At 43.7% G+C, this 24,609-nt stretch overlaps 1 protein-coding gene across 1 annotated transcript in view; it reads right to left on the bottom strand.

Moving 5' to 3' along the window:
- Positions 1-1,694: 1,694 nt before the first annotated feature.
- The window catches only part of plxnb3 (plexin B3), an 89,222-nt gene continuing 66,307 nt past the window's right edge, over positions 1,695-24,609 (bottom strand). Inside the window, exons 5-40 of the mRNA XM_026155157.1 lie at positions 23,709-23,888; positions 19,856-19,984; positions 19,602-19,702; positions 19,216-19,348; positions 18,312-18,471; positions 17,939-18,047; positions 17,737-17,845; positions 17,539-17,655; positions 15,154-15,267; positions 14,960-15,050; positions 13,973-14,142; positions 13,480-13,631; positions 10,872-10,974; positions 10,653-10,789; positions 10,394-10,570; positions 10,150-10,315; positions 9,933-10,064; positions 9,089-9,193; positions 8,838-8,999; positions 8,527-8,678; positions 8,170-8,270; positions 7,737-7,954; positions 7,410-7,588; positions 7,234-7,300; positions 6,818-6,964; positions 6,658-6,738; positions 5,478-5,556; positions 5,202-5,305; positions 5,008-5,095; positions 4,667-4,833; positions 4,068-4,228; positions 3,825-3,972; positions 3,665-3,729; positions 3,440-3,515; positions 3,272-3,346; positions 1,695-1,971 (exon numbers count right to left, since the gene is read on the bottom strand). Coding sequence (XP_026010942.1) covers positions 1,867-1,971; positions 3,272-3,346; positions 3,440-3,515; positions 3,665-3,729; positions 3,825-3,972; positions 4,068-4,228; positions 4,667-4,833; positions 5,008-5,095; positions 5,202-5,305; positions 5,478-5,556; positions 6,658-6,738; positions 6,818-6,964; positions 7,234-7,300; positions 7,410-7,588; positions 7,737-7,954; positions 8,170-8,270; positions 8,527-8,678; positions 8,838-8,999; positions 9,089-9,193; positions 9,933-10,064; positions 10,150-10,315; positions 10,394-10,570; positions 10,653-10,789; positions 10,872-10,974; positions 13,480-13,631; positions 13,973-14,142; positions 14,960-15,050; positions 15,154-15,267; positions 17,539-17,655; positions 17,737-17,845; positions 17,939-18,047; positions 18,312-18,471; positions 19,216-19,348; positions 19,602-19,702; positions 19,856-19,984; positions 23,709-23,888 — 4,560 coding nt within the window. The 3' untranslated portion in view covers positions 1,695-1,866. The remainder of the gene's footprint in view (positions 1,972-3,271; positions 3,347-3,439; positions 3,516-3,664; positions 3,730-3,824; positions 3,973-4,067; positions 4,229-4,666; positions 4,834-5,007; positions 5,096-5,201; positions 5,306-5,477; positions 5,557-6,657; positions 6,739-6,817; positions 6,965-7,233; positions 7,301-7,409; positions 7,589-7,736; positions 7,955-8,169; positions 8,271-8,526; positions 8,679-8,837; positions 9,000-9,088; positions 9,194-9,932; positions 10,065-10,149; positions 10,316-10,393; positions 10,571-10,652; positions 10,790-10,871; positions 10,975-13,479; positions 13,632-13,972; positions 14,143-14,959; positions 15,051-15,153; positions 15,268-17,538; positions 17,656-17,736; positions 17,846-17,938; positions 18,048-18,311; positions 18,472-19,215; positions 19,349-19,601; positions 19,703-19,855; positions 19,985-23,708; positions 23,889-24,609) is intronic.

Raw genomic sequence — 24,609 nt, 5'->3', positions numbered from 1 at the left:
ACATTCAGTGTGACTCCAGTCTCCGTCTCCACCACTGCCTCCTTTCACCTGCACAATACTGTCTAAATTAAGGACATCAGTCATTCGTAGGCTGGACTTTTGTTCAATTCCTTCGGTCCTAAGAAGCTCCAGCTGCACTCTGAGAAGCCTTCAATCACCTAAAATGCTCCAGCAAACGTACTAGCAGGAACAGGGACTGAAACAAGACAGAAAAGAGCTTCAAGGGTTCCTTTCAAGGAGAAAAGAGTTAAAAAGTTTCTTGCACACAATAGCCATAGTGACCTGCTTCTTAGCTTCATTATGGAGTTACAGGAAAACGGTTATAAACCCTTCTGAATAGACAATTCAAAAGGGTTTATTTATAACATTAAAATAATCTATGAACTTTAACAATTAGAAATAAAATGACATTAGAGCACATATCCTTCAATGCACATCAGCAATAGGCAGGGAGAGCAAGATAAAGACCCAGCACAGGGCAGAGCAGACATCAGTGAAGATATATCACTTTGATGAAGTCAGATGCACCATGAAAGGTGAAGCTGGGCTGCAAAGCAGCTTGCACATCAAAGCAACTGCGGGCAGGCTGAAGCAGTTAAAAACATGCTGAGCTACCAGCTGATGTGGGTGAGGACTGTGGCTGAAGTTTGCAATTGTGGTGTGTATGAGCATGCATGACACCCACCTGATTCATAACTACTTCTGTAAGTGGTAAAAGTACTTTTTCCTTTCAGCATATCAGAGTGGAGAGATGCTGCTGAACACATCTGGTGAAATCAAAAGGATTGTCTAGAGTAAGGGTTTCCTAAAATAGAAAGAGAAGTAGAGCCAGCTCCCACTTTGGCTTTGGGAAGCAGACACCCTGTTTACTTTGAAGACTAAGCTTCAAACTCTCACTCTTCTTAAAGCTAAAGTTCAGACTGGATCATTAGTCTGGGACAGTCTAGGAGAGGACTGTCACACTGGATCCTGTTACCACTGCAGTCCCTTCCTTGGAGTCCACAGTTTAAAAAAGATGTGGATTGAATTTGTTTTCATCTCTGACAAAGATCCTCACTTGGTCACATTCAGCACTCGCTGGTTTAGTTTCAAACTAAATCTAAAGCTGCACTCATACAAAACAGATTGATGAAGCAGTCTGGACCCACACCTGTAACTGAGGAAGGCTGGAAGGACTGGGACCAGCAGGTCACTGTTAATGAGAAACTGGAGTCACGCTGAAACGTGGTTTAAATGCTCCCTGATTTTGGTTCTTTTATTGCGCTTCTTAAAACTCTGCCCAGATCGGCAACATCAGAGCTGCTGGTTTCAGTAGAAAAGGCGAAACTTACAAACAGCACGTCTGCGACCAGGAGCTCAATAATCAATACATGAGAATCTGAGTATTTCACTTGTGCTTTTTGACTCACAGACAGTAGAACAGCAGGGAACTCTGGGAAACATAGTGCAAGGCAGCAGGTGATGGTGATATTCCCTGATCTAATTGGTAAGATTGTCGTTCTCCACCATAGGCTGGTGTCAGTCGGCGTAATGCGGCTTCAGGTTTGGTTTAGGTTAGTTTAACTTTAGTTTCAGTGCTGCTGCTCTGTGAGGAAATCTAAAGACCTAGGATCTCCTGAGTCGGACTATAAAAGCTCATATATCCTGACACACACACACACACACACACACACACACACACACACACACACACACACACACACACACACACACACACACACACACACACAGATGCACACAGCAGGAAGACACAGTGCCACAGCAGTCCAGTCATTTCCACTGCTTCAGTCTTTGTAAAGATGTTTCTTATGATTCTTCATCCCCATCCTCCATCATCCTCCTCTCCTCATTTAAGATAAAAACACATCAGAGGTCCGTGACCTTGTTCTCCACCAAGGCGGCGACCTGCTGCAACCGATAGGCCAGCTGCATCTTCTGCCCTGAACTGTCCTCCTCCAGAGACATGATGATCTGAGCAGTAGACACAGTACAGAGAGTTGGACAAGTGCAGAAGTGTAAGATTAGTCTAGAGAGCTGCTAATAACCAAATACATGTTTGTTTCTTTTATTGTAATCTGTCATTTTAACCACTGGATTGCAAAAATGCAATGTAATCTGAATACTTCGTGATTTCTTCAGAAGAACAGAGTGCACCTGTTACCAAGTATTTTATTTATATAATACACTTAATGCACTGCAAATGTATATAAAACATTTGTAGTGCAATTAAAGTGCTAAGTGAGAACTTACAGGTGTTCACAGTAAATAAACTTTATACGAACTATTCAGACACAAACTGTTTCTTAATCAGAAGACTTGTGGAGGACTCACATATTGTAGTATAAGATAAGTTTTCCCTCAGAACTACTTTTATATTTTATTTTTCCTATAAATAAAAACAAATAAAATGGCTATTTTTTCACAGATTATCATAAAAAACAGATAATGATCTGGCAGCGTGACTTACTTGGATACACTGACTTCAACATTTAGATTTATTTAGAAACAGATGCTGAGATAAAATCAGATTTACTGTTCTGTTTCTTTTCTTGTAAATAAAATAATTTATTTTTTATTTTATTTTATTTAAAAAAAAGTTATCAGGTAAACCTGACAATGAACCTGTAATCTACTTACAGTTGCTTAAAAAAAAAAGTCAGGGCTGAAAATAGATTTAGTGAGAGGTGAAAATGCCTGTCAGACGATCCCATTCTTTACTGTTTTTATCACTTTTATATAAATACCATGCAGCACTCTCTCACAGTATAAGGCCCTCATTAATAGGTGGCACCTTTATTTTAACTATGTTGCTTATTTATTGTAGACTCCATTATTTTTATTTTTATCTTGCTGCTGTAACACAATATTGATGCCACAAGGGAAATTAAAGTATTAAAGTATCCATCCATTGATCCGTCCATCTACATCCCAATAGCATCCAAGCCATTACCAGCCCATAGCCTGTGTGTGTGTGTACATGTTTAGACATCTATGTGAGGACAGAAAATTTGCATGCTACTAAAATTGTGGAGACCAACAGTCACTTACGGGGACAAAATACCCATTCCTACGAGTTTGAAGGCATGTTTGAGACTCAAAATGTGGTTTTAGTGTCAGGTTGAGGGTTAGGGTTAGGCATTAATTTTTGATGGTTAGGGGCTAGGGAAAGCATTATGCCAATGAGATATAAAAACAAGTGTGTGTGTGTGTGTGTGTGTGTGTGTGTGTGTGTGTGTGTGTGTGTGTGTGTGTGTGTGTGTGTGTGTACTACCTGATCATAATATTTGTTGATGTACTTGTAGAGCTCATGGAGAGCCACAAGATTGTTCATTTCTGATGCAAAACTCTGGAGGCAGACAGGCAAAGACAGTTTTAACATCAGTTTTTCTTACAGCTGAATTTCAGTATTTCAGGCTCTGTTCAGTCTGTGTTTACTGACCCCAGAAAGTTCAGTCAGAGTGGAATTCATCTCTTGATAACAGCCTGACGCAGCACTGTGGATGTCACTGTAATACCTGAGCGCATACACAGAAGGTTATCAGTACTGCGGCTCTCGGGCTCAAAGAATCATCAGCTAAATTAGATCTTATCTTCCCCACAGCATAAAAACAGTCTCTCTATAGTGCATTATGAGTTAAACAATGGGGACAAGAAGCTGTCTCACCTTTCCACCAGCTGTTTGTATCTGGGGATCTCTCTGGCGTACAGCAGCTTGTTTACAGGCGAGTCCTGATTGGAGAAAAAGTAACCATGAAGCCTAGAAAACAAAATCAAAAAACCAAAACCAATACATAGCTAGGCTGAACAAGAGACAGAATTTTTACCCGTCCCACTTTGTGCTCAGAGGTGGTGCAAGAGTCTATGAAGGTCTGAGCGATGACAGACAGAACGGCGTCGATGCTGTCGGTCACCTGAACGTCCAGAACGAACTGAGGGTTCTTCAGGATGTTGACCCAGAACCTAAGAGGGAGACTGGAGGGAGAAAGACATGGGTCAGAGAGAGGGAAAGGGGTGAGAGGGTTGTGGGAGTTGAAAATCTCGATCGGATAACCAGATGTGTGCCTCACCTGTTGGTCTTCCAGATGTGGACAGTTTCTGGGTCGTCAATTCCATGTTTCTCAGCCATGTCGTCCAAAAAGTCGAAGAAAAACCTCACGGCGATCGGAGGAGGACGCTTTGTACTGAGTATCGCCACAAACACGTCATCCACAAACTTTTGCAATGTCCCCTAGTGAGAGACAGAAAAGTAAAGTTGAAGGACAGATAGCCAGGCGGTCAGTTCTCTGGCGTGTATTTGTTTGTACTTATCACATGGCAAGGACAGCTACCTGATAGAATGGAGACCAAACAAACAAGTCTGCACAAAAATAACCTTAAATTTAACAGGTATACCTGTAAAGGTTTTAGTGTTTATCCCACACACTCCTCAGACCAAGAGTTTGTCTGTGGAGGTGTGTGGTGGAGAGTTAACTCTTTACCGCCCCCTAGTGGTAAAAGATGGTATGGCAGCAACACACACACACTAATATCAGAACACACACACACACATCTATTTTGCACATATCTCCACCATGTGAAATTTATTTGCTGTTTAACCTCCAGAATCAATGGTCCCCACAATGTCTGACGTCCCCACAATGCTTAAAGGTAAGGATATGTGTGTTACCTTCATGGACAGCAGCCTGGTCAGGTAAATCTCTGGGATGGCCTTGGCTCTCTCCCTCTCCCTCATACTGCTCTTTCTGTGTTTTGGGATTTCAGGATCTTCACTGCTCTTCACCAGGTGCCATAGACGGAGACCCTCCTCCTCCTCACCCTCCAGCATTGGCGTTTCTGCAGCCACCATAAAGAGACGGTCAGCCACCATGTTTTGGTGTAATACTTTTACACAGAGTTTTATTTTTCCTCTTTTTTGTGCTACATTAATTTTAATCTCTGGGAGTATTAGATTTTAGGGTTATATTATATTTTTAATATTGAGATATTCTGTTAAGATGTGTTTCTTACTCTCTCCAGTTTGGAAGACCTGGTTGACTCCCACTCCACCTGAACTTTGAGAACGAGGGATGAGAGCGACTGTGGCGCCGTCGGGAACCTGAAGAACCAAAGAGCAGAGAACGATGTGAACAAGGAGATGGACAACTGGAAGGAGGAGCAGAGAAGGTGGTGATGGTGGAACACGATTGGCCAGTTGTTTTCACCTTATAGTGCTGCAGTGTGTTGAGTCGTTTCCAACGACCTTGAACCACTGCTGTGACATCATCATCCGACAAGGTCAGATGACCTGCTTGGCCTGAACGCCACTCTATTGACAAAGAAACAGGTACATATGAGCTGCCAGTCTGGATCTACGGATATGATGACACTATGCATTCTCAGATCCACTAACCGAATATTTAAAACACCCACTAATGCTTCGGCCAATTTAATCTACTTTCAGCCATCTCATACAACAGATAGGTGAGACAGGTGTTTACCGAGGTCAAGACTGTCAGCTGATGGTCTCTGAGAGAATGGAGCTCCTCTGTAGACCTGATCCAGAATCTTATCTTTCACCTGAACACAAGCAGACAGCAAAGTGACAAAGGTATTTAGAAATCCCAGTGGAATTAAGAATATAGACGACTACTTCTATGAATCTGAAATTAAATGCTGCAGTGAAATTTTGTATTGTAGTGCAACAGAAAGAACATGCCACCAGAGGGCACTTTTTATCGATGGATCGATGTAGCTGAGCTCAGTGAGCCGTGAAAAATAGCGAGACTGGGAGGGGCTTACATTGCAGAAGGTCAGAAAGGTGAGACAAAAGATGGCAATGCTAGACACTGCAAATGCCACTGGACCCTTCGGCAACCAGAAACAAGAAGGTAGGCATTTCCCCAAAGAGTAATTGCCTAAATGAAAACTCTAAAAGTAAGAAAACTAGTCAAAGGTGGCTAACTTTAGCAGTTACTAACTGCAGGGGCTTTTCATTGCAAATGAACACTGCAAATGAACACACACAGTATTATTAGTATTATTAATATAACCAATACAGTTTAGATAAAATAACACTTTTTTTAAATCATCATTTAACACCTGTTCCGCCTTCCAGCTTGCAGGTTTGCAACATCAGGACTTCGGTTTTGACAGAGTACAGCTGCCCTCAGTTGCAGCTATATGGGCTGTAGCCACTGATTAATAGCTGCTTGCATGACCTAACAGTTGTCCCTTGATGAAACATCAGTAATTATTAAATCATCTATTATTTCTTATTCAGCAGCATATGGTCGCAGCAGATGGCTGCCCCTCCCTGAGCCTGGTTCTGGCATAGGGTTCTTCCTTTTAAAAGGGAGTTTTTCCTTCCCACTGTCACCCAAAGTGCTTGCTCATAGGGGGTCATGTGACTGTTGGGTTTTTCTCTCTATGTATTATTGTAGGGTCTACCTTACAACATAAAGCGCCTTAAGGCAACTGTTGTTGTGATTTGGTGCTGTATAAATAAAACTGAATTGAATTGAAATGATGCCAAGCAAGGTTTATTCAGCTAATCAAATATATATTTGTAGCCACAATAACTATCACCATCACATATCACTTACTATCATATGCAGTATAACCAAAAGGTGTGAAGGCATTAAAAATAGACACCGCCCTACCGTACAAACAAGCATGTACCTGTGTGATCGTGTCGGTGTCGAGCACTTTAACAGGACATGGCTGAACTTCGACTCCGTTTTTCACCAGCACTGTCAGAGTCTGAGAGAAAGAGATGACTTGTCATAAATGAATCAGTGATTCAGCTGCAGATCAGTGTGATGTCTGTTACTCTGGTTACCACTGAGCAATATTCAATGTCCTCCCGCAGCAGGTGACTGTCATTGAGCGTTCGTTTGGCTTTTCCCGTCACAGCATCCACCGGCCCTTTGTCCACCTGATACTTTATGGCTCTGTAGAGCATGTAGAGAGGCTCTCCCGCCACCTCCTGATAGACAAAAAGAGCAGCGACCGGGTGGCCAACATTATGCATGGTAGTTTTATACCCAACACTGAGACAATCTCGTGTTTTTTGATTGGTTCTAATTCACAACACTCAAAAAGAAATGTATCAATCTCTGGATACCCTCTGCTGAAATGTGAATTAACAATTATGGCAAAAGAAAAATGGACTACACCTCAATGATTCTACTGGGATGTGGTCAGGGACCTGGTGAGATGGGACAGGCAGTGGGACAGAGCCAGAGAGACACTTACCTTCAGGAAGGAATAGAGGCAGATGGACATCCAGTTGGTCAACATCTTCTCAACGACCGTCTCTGTTCTGAAAGACAAACAGGCAAGCCAAGACATCAGTAGGACAGACACCTTTAAACCTGAAAAGACTTCCTGTTGAGTTCTAATGTGACTGAAGTTGCTTTTGCTTTGCGTACCGGCGCAGCATGAGTTTGGGGTTCTTGGCAACATACTGCTGCACCAGGTCCTGCAGCAGGCTCTTCATGACTTCAGTGAAGTATTCCAGTTTGTCGTGCAGAGCCATGGTGAGCAGGCTGGCCACGTAGCCACGATCTCGCTGGGAGAAACCCTGCTGGGCCTCCAAAGTGTGGATGAACTGAGACACACACACACACACACACACACACACACACACACACACACACACACACACACACACACAGAGGCATATAGAAAAAATGTCACCTGTGAGTCTTAGACGTCATATGACCATTCTCCTGCCTCCTCCCACTATCTCCACTCACCCTGGTGAGGAAGAGTCTGTTATTGAGCAGGTTGTTGAGCTGCTGCAGGCCCTGCTCCACAGTCTGCCTCCTCGATTCAGGCAGATCTAGCTGACGACTCAGTGGCGCCGTCTGCTGGCCAGGGAAGAAAACTCTCTCTGCATATATCCTGTAGTCCAAGAGGGGGACTCCTGGTCCTCCCACATCACTGCTCAGATCCATCATCTCTGTCATCAGGTCTGAAGGACAAGAGGTATACGAGGAGCAAATGGCAGCTTGAGATTTCAAAAACGTAAAGAGTTTAAATTTAAATGTATCCAATCAAACACAGAGGGCTCAGTAAATCTTTAAAGTTTTAACATTTTTGGGCAGATCTGCCATCAGGAAATCCAGATGACTAAGAAGTCCAACACAATACGACGGTTTGCAGTTCATTTAAAATGTGTTTTCATACCAGTGAACTCTTTGCGGCACTGATCTCCCACGTTGATCTCCAGAGTTTCTAACTGCAGTAAAACCTTTTTATAATCTCGGAGAGCCTGTTTACTTTTCCTCCTGCACAAAGCAAAAAACAACAAAACAAAAACACTGAAGATTAATGATGAGATGAAGAATATTCTCATAAAAACATTGAGTCGACTTTTAAAATGTCACTGCAGACAAAAATGAAGTGATTGTCCTTTTTGTTTTTTAAGCACAAAAATACAAATAAAGGCGTTTGAGAGGAAACAAAATCCAAAACAAGACGTCACAACAGCACAGAAAAGTCGCCTAAAAACACACCTGGTTTCACACACAGGTGGATACTTACCTGTACATGAGGATGATGACCAACACTGACAGGATGATGACAGCTGCTCCTGCCCCCAAACCGATCTGAGCAGCCAATGGGACAGCAGGCAGCAGAGAGTTGCTGTCGTACTGAACCAATCCCAGGTCCACTTGCAGGTTTCCCATGAAAACCTAACAGAAGACATGCAGACAGAGAGTGAAAAAGGCTGAGTGTGAGAATGAGTAAACCACTGGCCCTTGTATACCAACCGAGCTGGAAAATCCCTAAAAAGCATCTCTGCCTTGGATATGAATCCCTGTAAAAGCCAACAGCTCAAAACCAAAGATCACCTTGAGGCTAGGAAGTTCATGGCTGTCATCCACACTGAGTGGTTGGACCTCTGGAGGGTCACAGTACAGGTGAGTACTGTCCAAAGTTTTCACGTCACACTCCTGATCTCCAAGCCAAGCCTTCACTTCCTCTTTGGACATGGCTCTGGTCAGGTCCTGGCCCTGACGGACGAAAAGAGACAGAAACGGAGGTTAAATCTGAATTTATTCCGTCTGCATGGCTCAGGATTCACGTACGACAGTTGCTGTACCTCCACAGCGATCACTCCTCCAGGTTTGAAACGGAACGGCACATCTAGATTTTCTCGGTTGATTGGAAATAAAACTGGGTTTGGATAGTAAGTGAAGCTTTTACCCTGGAAGACAGACAAGCAGAGAGACAAAAAGGTTTTCCATCAAGCATTAGAAGTGGAAAATTGTTCAGTAAGGCTTCATTCACACTGGATTTCTGTCTGTCAGGCAGGTTTCAAAGCACGTATGCCTCATTTTTCAGCCTCGGGAATAATTCCAGTTAAAATCTGCTTTTTTTTAATCTCCTTTTATTTAAAACCCTTTCAGTCCCTTCCTTTTCTTTTAAGTAAATTGCTATTCAAATCCCTCTAGAGCCTCATCCTTTATTTTCAATCATCTGCATCCTTTTTTTATGCTTTTATATTTGACTATGTGAAAATTAACGAAGTGGAAATTTTTGTGGGGCTCTGCTAGACGTTAGGGAAGCAACGTGACAACATATGCCCCATTTGTTCATATTAATGCGTCACACTGTGTTTAAAGTGAAGTAAAAAATTAGGCTTTGATAAAGAAATGCATGTGTGCCGCTTCACTCCTAATTCCAATAAATCCATACAGCAGCCCAGTATCACCCCTTAAAAAGTATTTGAACTGACAAAATTCAGATTTTGGAGATTTAATCTGCTCCTATGAAAGCAGCAGAACTGACTCTGAGCAGCTCCTGTTCGCAGTGCATCGTGGATGTACGATCAAACGTCACAGGACCAGACGCTGAAGAAAACTGGACGAGTGAAGGAAGTCATCAAGGATGTATTCTCACTATAATCCACCCTGGTGTTTGACCCTTTTAATCATGGGAGGTACCTTGATGCTCTCATAGTGGACTCTGACGTTATCAAGCTGAAACCAGACGCCCTTAACTTTGACCTCTGGGTTCACTCTGGGGGTCGGGCAAGTCATCTGAGAGGACGACAGGATGGAGCAGCGCTCTGATACCTGAGAGGCAGACGGGGAGGTAAAACAGGCGTGAGACAGGCTAAGAATTTTAAAAGCTCGTCTCCGATTGGTCCGTTTGTCTTACCGTTGTCATGGTGCTGTTAAAGACAAGCTGCTGCTTGGAGGTGAGAAGAGCCAGTCGTTTCTTCCGTTTCACCCTTTGTACCTCTAGAGGCTCCACCCACACAGATATGATTGGCTGCTGCACCACATCCAGGTTCCTGCCCTCCACTCGTATGACACGCCCACCCCTAAAACGGTCAACAGCTAATTAGCAGGTGTGCGTGTGTGTGAGGATCGAGTGCAGGTGTAAGGCGACTGGCGCTTACGCGTAGAAGCTCTCGGCAGGTATGGCGCTGGTGATGACGGGGTCTTCGAGGTAATGGAAGGTAACGTTTGGAATAGTCCGCTCGGCTTTACCAAACAGAACCCGAACTGGGACGAGACCCGTCCGATTGCTGGAACCAGTCTGACACACCAGCTGCGTGTCATTCACCTCTTCAACTCTGAGAACAGGCGAGGAGACAGACAGTCAGGCAAGTAGTAGTATTGGTGCTGCAGTACCAGAAGCCGTGGCGTTGTACTTACATGTAGCAGGGCTGGGTGCCCAGGAAGGCGCTCAGGTCAGACGTCTGCCCGGTGAGCAGCTGTCGTCCTTTGATGGTCAGCCTGGTTCCTCCGGAGACGGGACCTTTATTAGGAATGAGATCCTGCAGCAGGGGATCCTGAACCACAACATGTTAGACATCAGATATACCTTTATACTGGTGACCAGATACCACGTAACACTGGGCTACTCAGTCTTACCTGATAGGTGAACATCTTTGTTGACCTCCCACGAGTTGTTCCCACAGTAACCAAGATGGGCCCTTCTTTCTGCTTCCCACTAGGCTGCAGCTCACACACAACCCTGATGCACACACACAAACACACACAGAAAAAGCAAACATGAGCTTGTGTGTCTCCATGCAGAGGAGGACAGCTATACTGGCGTGCCGACTGTGGAAGATTCCTATTGGTGGAACAACACTGGGAAAAAAACAACTTTTGTTTATTCCTTTGAGCTCTGAGTCACCATAGCCACATCCCAACTGTTCTGACGTGTGTCACTTACGTGTGTGTTTATCTATTTATCCAGTGACTGTTTTGGAAAATCAATTTTCAAGGTCAAAATCACATATTCTGATAACATAGCCCTGCTATAAGACACACTCGACTCGCTGCAGTCTGTCTACACCTACACGACAGATGTCACAACTCAGAACCTGATTGGTTCCACACTGGAATAGAAATGGAAAAAGTCAACTCAGGAACCAAAGTAACCATCCTCAGAACTTTTTAGATTTTTAAACTGCTGTAGCAGTCTCATCCTCACTCTTTTTACTTTTTAAAACATTTTCTTTCTGATTAAGATAATAGTTAGGGCTGGATCAGGTGACCCAGAAGTACCTGTGCGACAACCGTATAATAAGCAAGCCTGGTTAAACCCTGTGAATCTCATTTATCAAATGCACTGGAGCATCCTTCATGGAAGCAAAGGAGATGATGATAACCCACAACTCAACGAGTGCACCATAAGACTATTAATGAAAGCAAAGATAAAAATATCTGACACGATGATGGAGGCCAGCGTGTAAATTACAGCTGCGGCTTCCATCTTTTACAATAATGCATATGCTTTGAACTTATAATAGCCTTTTATTAAAATCTGCGTGTTATCTGTAATGTAGATTTAGAAATATAATAAGCTTAATTAAAATGATCAAAGTGAAGCGAGGGTTACAGTGTTACACTGGCTATGTTCTCATTTGGGATATTTCGGGATTAGCATCAATTAATTCTATTTCAGAGATGCTAAAAGCCTTAATATGGTTAGGAGATGTTAGATTTAACAATATTTCTTAATACCAGCATTTTATTTCACCAGCATTGATGTTACATTATATTGTTCATAGTTATAAAGCCTCCATAAAACGTCAAGCAAAGAACACAAGTTTTTGTAGTCCCTCTACTGAAATTGTAGTTTTATCACGGAAGACCAGCGTCAACAGAATTCACTGTCACAAGCTTTTGCATCTTTTCTTGACCTTGTGACATTTTCCATGAAGGTCAAATAAGATGTGACCCAGTTCTTTTTTTCCCCTTGTTATTTAGCCTCGTTCCAACCTCGAGGAAGCGTTAACGTGTTTGTCTTTACTTGGTAACATCAAGCTGAAGTTGAGATAACAACATAAAACTAAACTGATAAAGTTTTAAACTTTGGAGCAGGTCCCAAAGTTCCTAAAGATACGAAATCCCCGAGGCTGAGTTGGTGAAAGTATTCTAAAATTAAACAAAGTCATGCGGAAGATTTCAATCTGATAGCTTATTCAAATAAAGCACGGAGGCTAAATCAGAATGGAGATTTTGCTCCCGAGGGAGTGAGTTCAAACAGAATCAGTTCTGAAGAGAAAAAGGCTTCGCTCCATAAAAGCTTGTGTTTGAACTTTCTCCCTGTGTGAGCATCAGATAGATTTGTCTCCTGTTAAAGGTTCTCCCTGATCTAAATCGAGGCTCTGAGGATGGGAGGCGTTATGCGCTGTACAGGTTGTAGAGCTCCTTAGGGCAATAAAGAAAAGTGACTCAACGGGCTGCTAGTGTCACACAGACAGGAATAAGAATATTTGACTATGTTAGAGCTGCTGAAAGGAAATGAGAGAGGACACGTTAGAGTGGCATCCTTGGAGGATTTCACCTGATTCTAGACTTTTTCTGTTTCAAGGTGTTCACTGAAGACTGTTTCAGCGCTTTAATATGAGACATATGAGCACAATCGAGCACTGAAGCATGGCTGGAAGTGTTTCTGATTTTATTATGATGTCGGAAAGGTGACCTGTTACTGTTTGGATTTAATAGGTCATTTCACGTGTCAGAAGTCAGTACACAGCTTTGTGATCACATCCACAGTACGAAATAAAATCGTAAAAATGCAGAAGTGTCTTAAACCTGCATGGTTTCTAATGGCCAGCAGGGGGCGACTCCTCTGCTGCTAAAAGGAGCCTCAGTTTCTTTATCAGATCACACATATGGTTTAAAAACACCAAGATGGCGACAGCATAAAGACTCACTTGAGGCTTCTTAATGGGACTTCACTAACCAGTGGGTGATGTCACGGCTGCTACGTCAGTCTACAAGTGGGTGTCTGTGGTTTTACACCATTTAGAAGAATATTGTTGGATTGAAAACTTCTGAACTATCATCATCAAGACATCAAGAATCCCAGTTATTGATATGTTATTGTGCTGAACTGGTGACTGCCAGGTTTGTTACAGAGCAGACAGAAAGGGAGGTCTCATCACATCTCTCTGTGATTCAGTTATGTGCTGAACGTTTGCATAAATGAATCCCGTAAACACTAATGTAATCATCATGTTACCTGGTGGAGATCTTGTAACCTTTAGACTGAGGCAGGCATTGAATACCCGCCACAGTGACGCCGCCCACCACATCCTCATACTTCATGCCCAGGTTCGATCCTGTGATCGTCACCAGAATGCCGCCCTCTAGAGGACCGGAGGCAGGCTCCACCTGCAGACAGACAGGTAGAAACAGTTTGAACGAGCTCTGCAGACACACAGACTGATCTTCCGATCATTATAAAAGGACGAGAGACGGAAATCTGCGGGAGAATTGTAGGAACACAAAGATGGCAGCTGTCCTGCCCCCAAATAGCCAATAACCACCTTTGAAGCTGCTTTTATTGGATGTGACTGATGATTCTGTACATGCAGTTTTTAGGTCCCAGTGACCACTGAAATTAAAGTTATACCAGGTTCACTCAGACAGGGCATCAAAATTACTGCCTGGATTTGATCCAGTATGGTGCACAGTTGCGGGACTTCCTCTACGTGGACTTTGACGAGACCCACCTTTGTGATCTGAGGAGGCGGGCAGGTGTCTGCAGGTTTACTGGAGCAGGTTCGGCTGTACACACAGCTCGGGGCTGGGCTTCCAGGACACCATACACAGCCGTACTCTTTAGGCACCGCCCTGCACTGTGAGCAATCTGATTGGCCAGCTGAGCAGTCATACAGCTGGACTGTATATTAATAAGAAAAGGAGACAAATATCATGAATGCATTTCTCTTTCTGTCTTTGTGAAAACATTAACCCCCATCCTCACCCACATGCTGACTTTGGTCAAACACAGTGGGCCTCATCACTGTGTGAATGCATGAGTCTGTGTGAGTGAGTGTTTTTCACACAGACTCAGACTGTATGCACAGTTATAGAATGACACACAGCTGTCCTAGAAAATGTTAATGCAGATATTTAAACTGAATAATACTAGTAGTGATATTAATACCAGAAACAATATCAAAAATAGTTAAATCTATAGTTGCTCGTTTCTAATTCTAATAAGCAATTGATCTTTTATACTATATAAAAAAGATCCAAAGACTTAATAAAGATAATATCTGAGTTTCAAATGTTTAAATTAGAATTATTAAAATGCTTTAACATTTAAAACCATTCATTTTCTAATGCTTTGGTATTAGAGCTGTATGAAATAACCATGAAATTGATGTCCTTTCATCCTTACTGCTGAACCTTCATTTCTTGGCAATATTCCACATATGGTTTCAGTAACTGCAGCGAGGCTTTTGTCGTAGGTTGGAGCTTTCCCTTTCCCTGCTTCCTCTTCCCCTGGTCTGTGTTTATTTTATGTATCACATACAGTTCAGGATTCAGGGGACACAACACTCTGATTCACTAGTAAAAACAGTACTGGGCACTAGAAACTTGTCATGAATCCAAGTGTAATTTCATGTGTGTACTTATTTTTTGTCTAAATATTAGTAAAGGAGGCCCACGCCCTCAGTGTGCACTACATCCGCACACTCTAAGGCTCTTACGTCGGAGTCCAGGTGAGGCATCAATGCGTCGTTCCCCTCTCCGCAGGTAGACAGGAGCAGAATACTGAAGTTGACTGACTGGATGTTGAAACTACAGACAGTGGGACAGGTGGACAGACAGAAATTTAAATATCAGCTGTGTGGTTACTGCCATTAACTAATTATCTGCAAACGTGTTTGCGTGCGTCTCTTACTTGATGCTGCATGCAGGTGAAGGTGTGCGTGTTGTCGTGCATTTTCTCCACAGAAGCTGTCAGATTAGTCCGGGATCCTTCGATTTCAACAACACACACATACGGAGCTTCATCCTGCAGAGAGACCACACACAGACACTCAGCTGTTTGATTTTAGTGATTCAGGTCAATAGAACAGACCAACGCCCGAAGGCTGGTACCACGAAAATAGTTCAACATACCCGGGATACCTTTGCCTTATCTGGTTACATTTCATCTAAACGGCCAATCTCTTTAAAGTAGGTACCAGACAAAGCCTGGGGGCTAGAATCAGCCTGCCACTGATTCCAGTCTTTGAAAATGTGAAGGAGGGTGTATAATCTAGACTTTTAACTGTGTTTTTAGAGCTTGTACTACTGATAAAAACCTCCCCCACGCCTATTCATACTACACGAAAGTAAATACGATATATATAAACAATTAAATAACAGAACATTCCCGTTTTTTCACTACTACAGGAATTCATGATTTTTACAGTGAGTCCACAGGAAAAACATGAAAAAAGAAAAAACAATCTGTGCACTGAGCTAACAACATTTTTACACATTAATTTCTTACAATTTAAGCCAAAAGTATCATTATTGTATCACACAGACAAACTGAGATGTATTGTTGAATTTGCACTTTTTTGTTGTATTAAAGCGTCTCAGGAGTTAAGTGTGTGGTTAAACTGTGCGGTTTCGCTGATTCGGTCCACGATCACATTGGCTCATGATGTAAAATGAATTTGAGATCCCTGCTATACTCTCTCACTATCTGCACACAGAGGTTCACAGGATTTTGCTGCGTTGGAATGATTGGTCAGTAGGTGGTGGTTTTGCACATGTTGATCTTGTTTCTTGTTAAGAGTAAACCAAGGTTAACCCTAAATAAATTCATCCGAAAGTCCCAAATCATAAATTGCAGCACACGCTTACGTTTTATTAGTAGACTGATGGATGAACATAATATAGGAGGTCGTTTATTTTAATTGAAAGCAATACTTTTTGGCCTGGCCTGCATTTGTATAGCGCTTTTCTAGTCCATAGGACCCCAAAGCGCTTTACACTACATTCAGTCATCCACCCATTCACACACTGGCGATAGCAAGCTACATTGTAGCCACAGCTGCCCTGGGGCGCACTGACAGAGGCGAGGCTGCCGGACACAGGCGCCACCGGGCCCTCTGACCACCACCAGTAGGCAAACATGGGGTTAGTCTCTTGCCCAAGGATATTTGGCATGCAGCCAGGATGCAGCCTGGGATCGAACCACCGACCTTCTGATTAGTGGCTGACCTGCTCTGCCACCTGAGCTACAGCCACCCCAAGTGCATATTATCACAGTAACATGATGGAGCTGCAGCTGCTTTCAGGATTAGTTCAAAGCTGAATTTTTATCTGATGTTGGAGGTTTTTTGATGACAACAGCTCTGAAGATGAAGAAGTAACTGAGGCTGCTGATGAGGATTCTGTGCCATAAGAATGAAATTAATTTATCCATCCAGCAGCAGCAACCTGATAATTAGCTCAGACTAAAACACTGAAAATGAATTTATGATTCTCTCAGCTGCCTCGAACTCGCTGCTGTTAACAAACAAGCAGATATCGAGTAAAAATTTCCTTTTTGTGGAGCCAGAAGACCTGACGCACTCCTGGAAACACCTGCCTACAGCTGCTGCAGACACAGATGTAGAAACACGATGAGGAGCCAAGGCTTACGGAAACTAACAGAGACTCCTACACTCTTCAGTCTCTGAGCGTTTCTTCTTCACTCACCTCTCTACGTGTTCATTCACCACTTTGCATTTAATCGTTAGTTATGATTAATCTCTGGCTCTTTTCCACAGTCTGGTTCTGCTGGAGGTTTCTTCCTGCTAAAAAGGAGGTTTTCTGTCCCACTGTCACCAAGTACTTACTCATAGGGGTCATCTGATTGTTCGGGTTTTCTCTGTAATATTGTAGGATCTTTATCTTACAATATAAAGCACCTTAAGGAAGACTGTCTAAATTGAACAGCATCAAATCGGCTTCATGTTTATGTGCACGCCACACTCAGACAGAGAACAGTGTAGCAGTGCAACCAGATACAACGACCAGGCTCCAAGAAACAAAAGCTCTAACTTGGTTACGCTAAGTGTCACTTTTTGGGAGGTTACAGCAGATGTTGCGGCACCAGATAGTCGAAACATGAAATATCAGTCTGATCTGACTAATGTTCATCCACTTCAAACAAAGACTGTTTTTACAGTTTTAGACATGAAAAACATTTTTTTGGTGTTTTGCATTAAACTGTTAATGGGACCATTCGATTAGACTCCATTTAGATCCCCGTCAGACTGAAATGAGGTCAGAGACGCGGACTTACAGTGTAGACGTCCAGGTTTCGTCCCCGCAGCACCACTGTGGCGCTCAGGCCCATGGGAACTAAAGCAGGGCTCTGTAGGTCGTAGACTAGCGGACAGGAAGTAGGACCAGGAGAGTCCTGCAGACAGAGAGGAGGCGGGGTTAGAGACAGGCTGACAGACAAAAAGATGGAGACAGACGGGGCAGCGGGCCGTCTTACTCTGTGGTTGAGGATGATGTGCTGGTTTGGACAGCTGTGGTTGTGAGTGCAGAGTTGATCCAGAGGACACCAGTTACAGCGCCACACACTGCTGACACACGCCAAACACCTGAAACACACACCACGGCCTTCAGCGTCTCCTCCATCACTGATTTAGATTCAGATAAACGTACAGCACTGTCACTGTGCCTACGTGACTTACTGGGAGCTCTGGTTCAGTCGGCTTACAGCCATGCAGTCATAGAAGGTCATGTTGCCCGTTGTGACGGTCACATGACCAAACATCAGTGACACGGGCAGGATCATGTGATCTGCAGGTGAGAGGTGACAGAAGTTACACAGTAGCACACCTGAATGAAGACGTTTTTACTGTCACTGCGTGCTGCACTCGGACTCTGTCACCGGCGCTCAAACTGCTGCGTGCTGTAAAATGCTTCACATGCAGTTAAACCTCCTGATATTTTTGGCAGACTCATTCTGAAACACTGTGTACTGGGACACACTAAATCTGTTTCTGGCATGCTAAGTAGGATGGTATTATGGAGGATTGGAACGCGCCCACAGTTCCTACTCACTGCTTCCTGTGGGCAGAGGTGGGAGGTGCTCCGGGGCAGGGGATTGGCAGGTGATGCTGTTTCCCATGACAATGGCAGGCTGAGGCGGGAGGAGCCCGAAGATGCAGGACAGAGACTCCTCCTTTGCGAGGGCGGGAAGCTGGGGGACCGACAGCGTTACCTGAGAGACGAACACAGAAACACGGTTACTGCTTTTCCATCGGGACCCTTCTCTCTGTCTCTAGAGCAGCTGTGTCTCGTATCAGCAATCCTTCCATTGTCTTACTGTCAAAAAAAGAAACGCCCATTGACAGTTTGGGGTCTTTCTATTATTTTTCTTTACTTATTTATATATTTTAGGTTTACAAACGAGAACAAAACCACTTCTGTGCTGGCTGAAAAAGCTCACAGTGTTACTTTTTTCTCCTTCTATTTTAAAAATAAACAACTTTACTTCACATCACAAAATCTTAAAAGGTTATTGTCTGAATTCATTTCACTCAGACCGCAATAACTCCTATGTTTGTGCTGATCCTTATAAACCCTGTGAAGATACTCGGTGAGGCACTAAATATGAAGATGTTTCGTTCATCCTGTCAGCGCTGCAGCAGTAAACAGCTGCTGCAGATGTTCATCGGCTGCTGTGAATCTTGTCTGAAGGATTGGAACTGGCTGGACTTGCAGTGCCTCTGCAATAACACACAGCCAACACAACAACACAACTGTGTTGAAACAGAATCAGCAACCTTCAGTCAATCAGAGAGCTGCTGAACTAGCACCTCAAGTTTTCCTTCAACCTGGACTGATACAGACACCTGCCAGCAACACCTAAGGGTGCCCTGACCCAGGCTGTCATCACTGCGGGAGTGGCTGACTGCATCATAATGCTGTCAGTCAGAATCAGATCAAAACAACAGCAGCCTACCTGCGTCTGCTCTTCTTTGCTGTGATTGGCCGGCTGCAGGCTCTGCACTGTCACGCACTGACTGGTTGGTTCAAAGCTCCAGAGCCAGTGGTTGGGCTGCAGGTGACGCTGACACTGATGTTTCCGGGAACATCTGCACAAAATACAAACATTTGCAGATTAGTAACAACAACAAACAACCAAACGCAAAACGGCGTCAGAGCAATGTCACATCAACGTGCAGATGCTGCTGTGAGCAAACCAAATCTACTACACTTTCTTCTTCTACTGTCAGTCAGACTTTTTACAAAAAAAGTAAAAAGTTTACATAAAGTTTACAAAAAGATATAAAGAATAAAAATGTACTTTTAAAAAGTTACAAAACACCAGCCGACAGGTAGACCTACCTTCCCTCCAGGACACACCAGCCACAGTACGGGTCTCTCACAGCGAGACAGGAGCGACAGTCTGTCTGTTTCTCACAGGATGACACAGGAACCTTCGACAGCTGGGAGAAAGACAGGAAACAGTTTGTTTTCATTTTTTCTTAAATGGATCGTCTGATTGGATATTGGGGACAAAAGGAGGAAGGAGGAGGGGGAAAAAACTGAAGAAAAGAAAGTGAGACAGGAACTGAGGAAGGAGGTCGACTGTCTCTCACCCTGCTGTTTGTTAAAACATAAACATGTTCCTGGCTCTCATCCAATAGGAGATCAGCGCTGACGGCACTGCCACTGTCCACCAACTCGCTGCCATACAGATGGCCTGACTGATTGGAGATCACCAACACCTGAAAAACAACAACACAGGTGAGTCCACAGATTCCGACACTGTTCTGTTGTTTGGTTTGTGCAACCTCAATCCCTTTCCTCACCTCCTTTCCTTGTGTCCTTTATACCAAACAACAAATTACACATTCTGTTACACACACACATATCAGGTATTCATATCTTGTGGGGACATCTAATTGACATAATGCTTTCCCTAGCCCCTCATCCTAACCATAAAAAATGAATGCCTAACCCTGACCCTAAACCTAACCATAACCCAATTACAATTGTAACCCTGTCACTAAAACAACATTTTGAGTCTCAAAAATGCCTTCAAACTTGTGGGGACCAGGATTTTGGTCCCCACAACCATAGTAAACTACACACTCTCTCTCTCACACACACACACACACACACACACACACACACACACACACACACACACACACACACACACACACGACTGGAGAAAAGCAGAAAGCTTGACAGCAGATTTCTAACATAAGGTATGAATACAAAAGAGAATCATTGTCCTCCCGCTATGTCTAATGCTTCTTTTAAACATCACAGGTGAAAAGACATCCACAGAGGGGTACACCTGTGCCTCCTCTAATCACCGTTCCTACAGCAAGCCTCGCGTCTCCAACTTCAGGTACTGACAAACCCCTTAAGATGGCATGACTGACTTCCAGATCAGAGACACGGAGACAGAGAGAAACAGGTTGGCCCTGGTCAGACCCTCCCTGCTGTCAGTACATCTCAGTGAAGGGCGGAAAATTGGCTGATTCCATCCCAGTTTCACTAATTGGCTCCATCCACACCCTGAGATGTTCTGGATCTGTACTAATGCCACTAAAACACAAACACACATCTCTGTGTACTGTTCATTGTTTATTTGTTCTGAGTACAACAAAAGAACGCTCTTTCTCTGCTGCACAGTATTTGTCACTGAATGACTTTCCTGCTCGAGTGATGAGACGGGATCCTTTCATGTGGACTCCTGCTGTTCCGACTGTGTGAAGTATTTTGAAAAAGTTAACTCAAGACGGAGAAACTCGTGTCAGCAAATATAAAACGTCTAAGAGCTGAAATGTTGTGACAAGTAAAAATGATGATCATCAACATTTAATTTCAGTAAAGTGACAACATGAAAGCAGCAGTGCCTGCTGCCGCTGCGGCAGCAGCAACAACCCGCCAGCAGGTGGAGCTGCTTCACCCCGACAACACCCCTCAAGGCACCTGCACTATCAGCAGCGTGTGACAAAGAGAACAATTCAGACAGTGAAAAATGCAGAAAGGAGGATCGTTTGAGTTTGAACAGACTCGATCCTGCTGTGCCACATCCAGTTTATTTTTTGTCTTTTTTTATTCTTGCTGAGATGGAACAGCAGCATCCTGACAAAGTAGAAACTCTGGAAATCTCTACCATATCTCAGCCACTTCACTCACTGATTGGTCAATTGTGTGCAAGTATAAAGGTATGGCAGGGCTTTAGTGTCTCTCTTATCCCTCTGTGTTCAATCTTCACTCAAATACTTTTGTCACGTTTCTTGTGTACAGCTGTGAGTTTGTGAAACACTGAGTTTTTTAGAAGAATTGAAGTACTGTTACTGCTTTTTCCTAAAGGCATCAGGGTGTAAATCTGAGTTCAGGAGACACTTCTGCACCGCAGACTGCAATAACCTAAAAACACAATGCTTAGTGGAGTTTAATGCTGAGCATTTTCATCATCACCGTCTTCTTCTTTTAAACAGGATGCAATGAGGAAAGGATTTTTCTGACTGGGAAACTGAGGACATCACAGGTTCATTTATGTTTAACAATTTAAAAAGACAAAGACTATCTTCTCTGACTTAAAAGAACCATATTTGTGTTTCAACAGTAGACGGACTAGTTCTTACATACTGCTTATCTACTCAACTTGGGCATTCAAAGCACTTCATACAGCATTTGTCATTCATCCATTCACACAAGCACTTTCTTCTACACCTGAGTCCTTTCTATCTTACATTCACACACATTCATGCTCCGCTGAACGCATCAGAGATCAGCTTGGGGTTCAGTATCCTGCCCAAAGATACTGAGACATGCAGACTACAGCAGCCAGAATTTGAACCACCAACCTTCTGATTAGTAAATGACTTTCTCTACCTCCTGAAGAACAGCCACCCCCAGTCATAATGACCTGAATGACCTGAAACAAGTGAGTGAGCCCACAAAGTCTACAGGGCAAAGGAGCCAGAGCTGCTTTCACATCGATTTCTATATAACTAGAAGTCCTTTTACAAGCAGAGGAGTCAGGAGTCACTGTGCTTCTAGTATACATCCGCACAAAAATTTAAAACAAGTGCGGGGACTCTGCCTTTAGATATGTTAAAGTGCAGGAGGAAAACATGTGCATATGTGTTTCTTTAGTTCGGATAGCCTCGGGTGCCACGCCCACAGAAACACTGCAGGAGCATCACATGCTGGAGAAACTGGTGCTTGAGCACCTTTCTGATAGATTCACTATTTCACAATCCCAACAGAAGCACAGCAGTTAACATGTGCCCGGGTTCGCCGCAAAAAACGTGGTGTTGCACTTGTACATGCCTCTTGTTGTTGATTGGTTATTGGTCCCTCAGGTGCACTCTGGGTAAGGATCCAGCAGGAGGCCCTGAAACATTTACAGTGTGTGTGATTAAATATTAACGGGGAGAATCAAAGCTCTGCTGTTTACCTCGCTGAGGCTCCGAGGCAAGATTAGAGCTCATTAACGCACACACGCACACAAGTTTGTCCTTCTAACTTTGCGAGGACTATGAGTCACACGGTGCATTCCCAGGACCCTTACCCTAAACTTGAACTTGATAAAAACTTCGAAATGAAATGGAAAAAAAAATGCCTCTTAAGGTGTCCCGCAGCGAGAACAATTGGGTACAGAATCTCATCACTTTTCAAATGTCCTCTCTAACAATGTGTAAGACTGGGTCCTCATAAGCCACATGTACAAGTACACACACACACACTTACACCCAGTTAAAAGCTTCAGGGGTGTCCTGCTGGATTCTTACCAGACTGCACCTGAGAGACCAATCACCAATCAACAACAAAAGTCTGAGCATGCTCCCATGTGACCCTTCCCACTCTTCCCAAACGCACCACACCCTCGAGCTAAACGCCTGTTAGTCACACACACACACGCATACATAGAGTGTATCATTGTGTTGCTTATAAAGAGCTTCAGGCTACAAGCTGCTCTGTTCAGTGTGTGTGTGTGTGTGTGTGTGTGTGTGTGTGTGTGTGTGTGTGTGTGTGTGTGATCATTTTCCTGGTGCTTCTCTTCAGACCTTCCAGTTACAACATAAACAGGAAACAGCTGATTCCTCCCTGTAGCTAGAGATGGAGACACAAACGCCTAAACAGGCCTTTTCACTGCCAAGTAAAAACCAGTCTCACCAGCTGGTCTCTTAGCAGCTCCATTAGAGTTATTGCCTGTTCAATTAAGCATTATTCGTATATGCATTTGCACCCCAAAACTTTTCATGTGAGAGTACAAACGGTTTTATACTACAAGTAACTGTCTGCTAAATTCACAGCAGGGAGATTAAGCATCATGTGTCATATCGCTCCATGTTCAGCCACAATGTGCACCATTTCAGCTGTTGTGTGGGACATGTGGGAAAGGGTAACTGAGGTCAATGGCCCAACCGACGGCGTCTACTTCATGTGTGAAACGGCTGTAAAACATGTTGGTGGTGTCACCTTTTGCAGTTGTCCCTTTCTATCTCCCAGGAAAGCGATGGTGTGGCCCGCCTCAGTTGCTGTGGTGACAGCGGTCAGCTGTATAGTGGAGTTGACAATGGGCGTGGCTTTGAGGGGCACGGCGCTAGCGATGGGGTTGGGGGTGTGTTCCCCTCCACAGGGGTACTCTGAGAGAGAGACCTGATAGATGAATAAACAGAGAGAGAGAAGCCAGTGAACACAGGTATGTGGTCAGCCCTGCTTTATCTGTTTACGTCTCTAAACACAAACAATATTGCTTCCATTCACCTTTAAAACTCGTGCTTTTTTCCACTCAGCCTGTCACTTTAATCTGTGTATTTTTGCTCTATGTGGGTCAGCTCTGTGTTACAAGCTCTGTGTTTGAGTGGCAGCTGTCTGATGATAAGTCCAGATGCTGAAGATAACCACTCTAATCCACACACACACTCACTCACACACACACACATAGTATTAAGGTCAGCAGCGAGGCAGATGACAACCATCGACAGCTTCTTGCCTAAAGCAGCTGCTAATCTGTGATGTCATCACATGTAAAATGTGATGTCATACGATGTCCCACTTGGCCGACCAGGACCTCAGCGATCCGTGGGATCATCTTTGGACTCTCATTGGAACAAGTTTACTGTCCCATTGTTTTCAACTGTCACCCACACTTCTGTACTGCACTCTCATTACTAGCAGTAGCTCTAACTCTGTCATCTGCAGTATCTGGAGTTTATATTTGGCTCTATCACTCTTTGCTTGGACCTACTTCTGAGAGCAGCAGCAAAGACAACAGATTGGTCAACTTTATTAAAAAAAACATGAAATTAAGGACTTGGGGTGGAGGTGGGTTGCAAAGTGACTTGCAGATCAGAGCAACCATTGGGTGGGGAAAAGC

The sequence above is a fragment of the Astatotilapia calliptera genome, chromosome 20 (genome assembly GCF_900246225.1).
Source record: "Astatotilapia calliptera chromosome 20, fAstCal1.2, whole genome shotgun sequence".
Taxonomy (NCBI): Eukaryota; Metazoa; Chordata; class Actinopteri; order Cichliformes; family Cichlidae; genus Astatotilapia; species Astatotilapia calliptera.
This window is presented reverse-complemented; position numbering and strand designations above follow the sequence as displayed.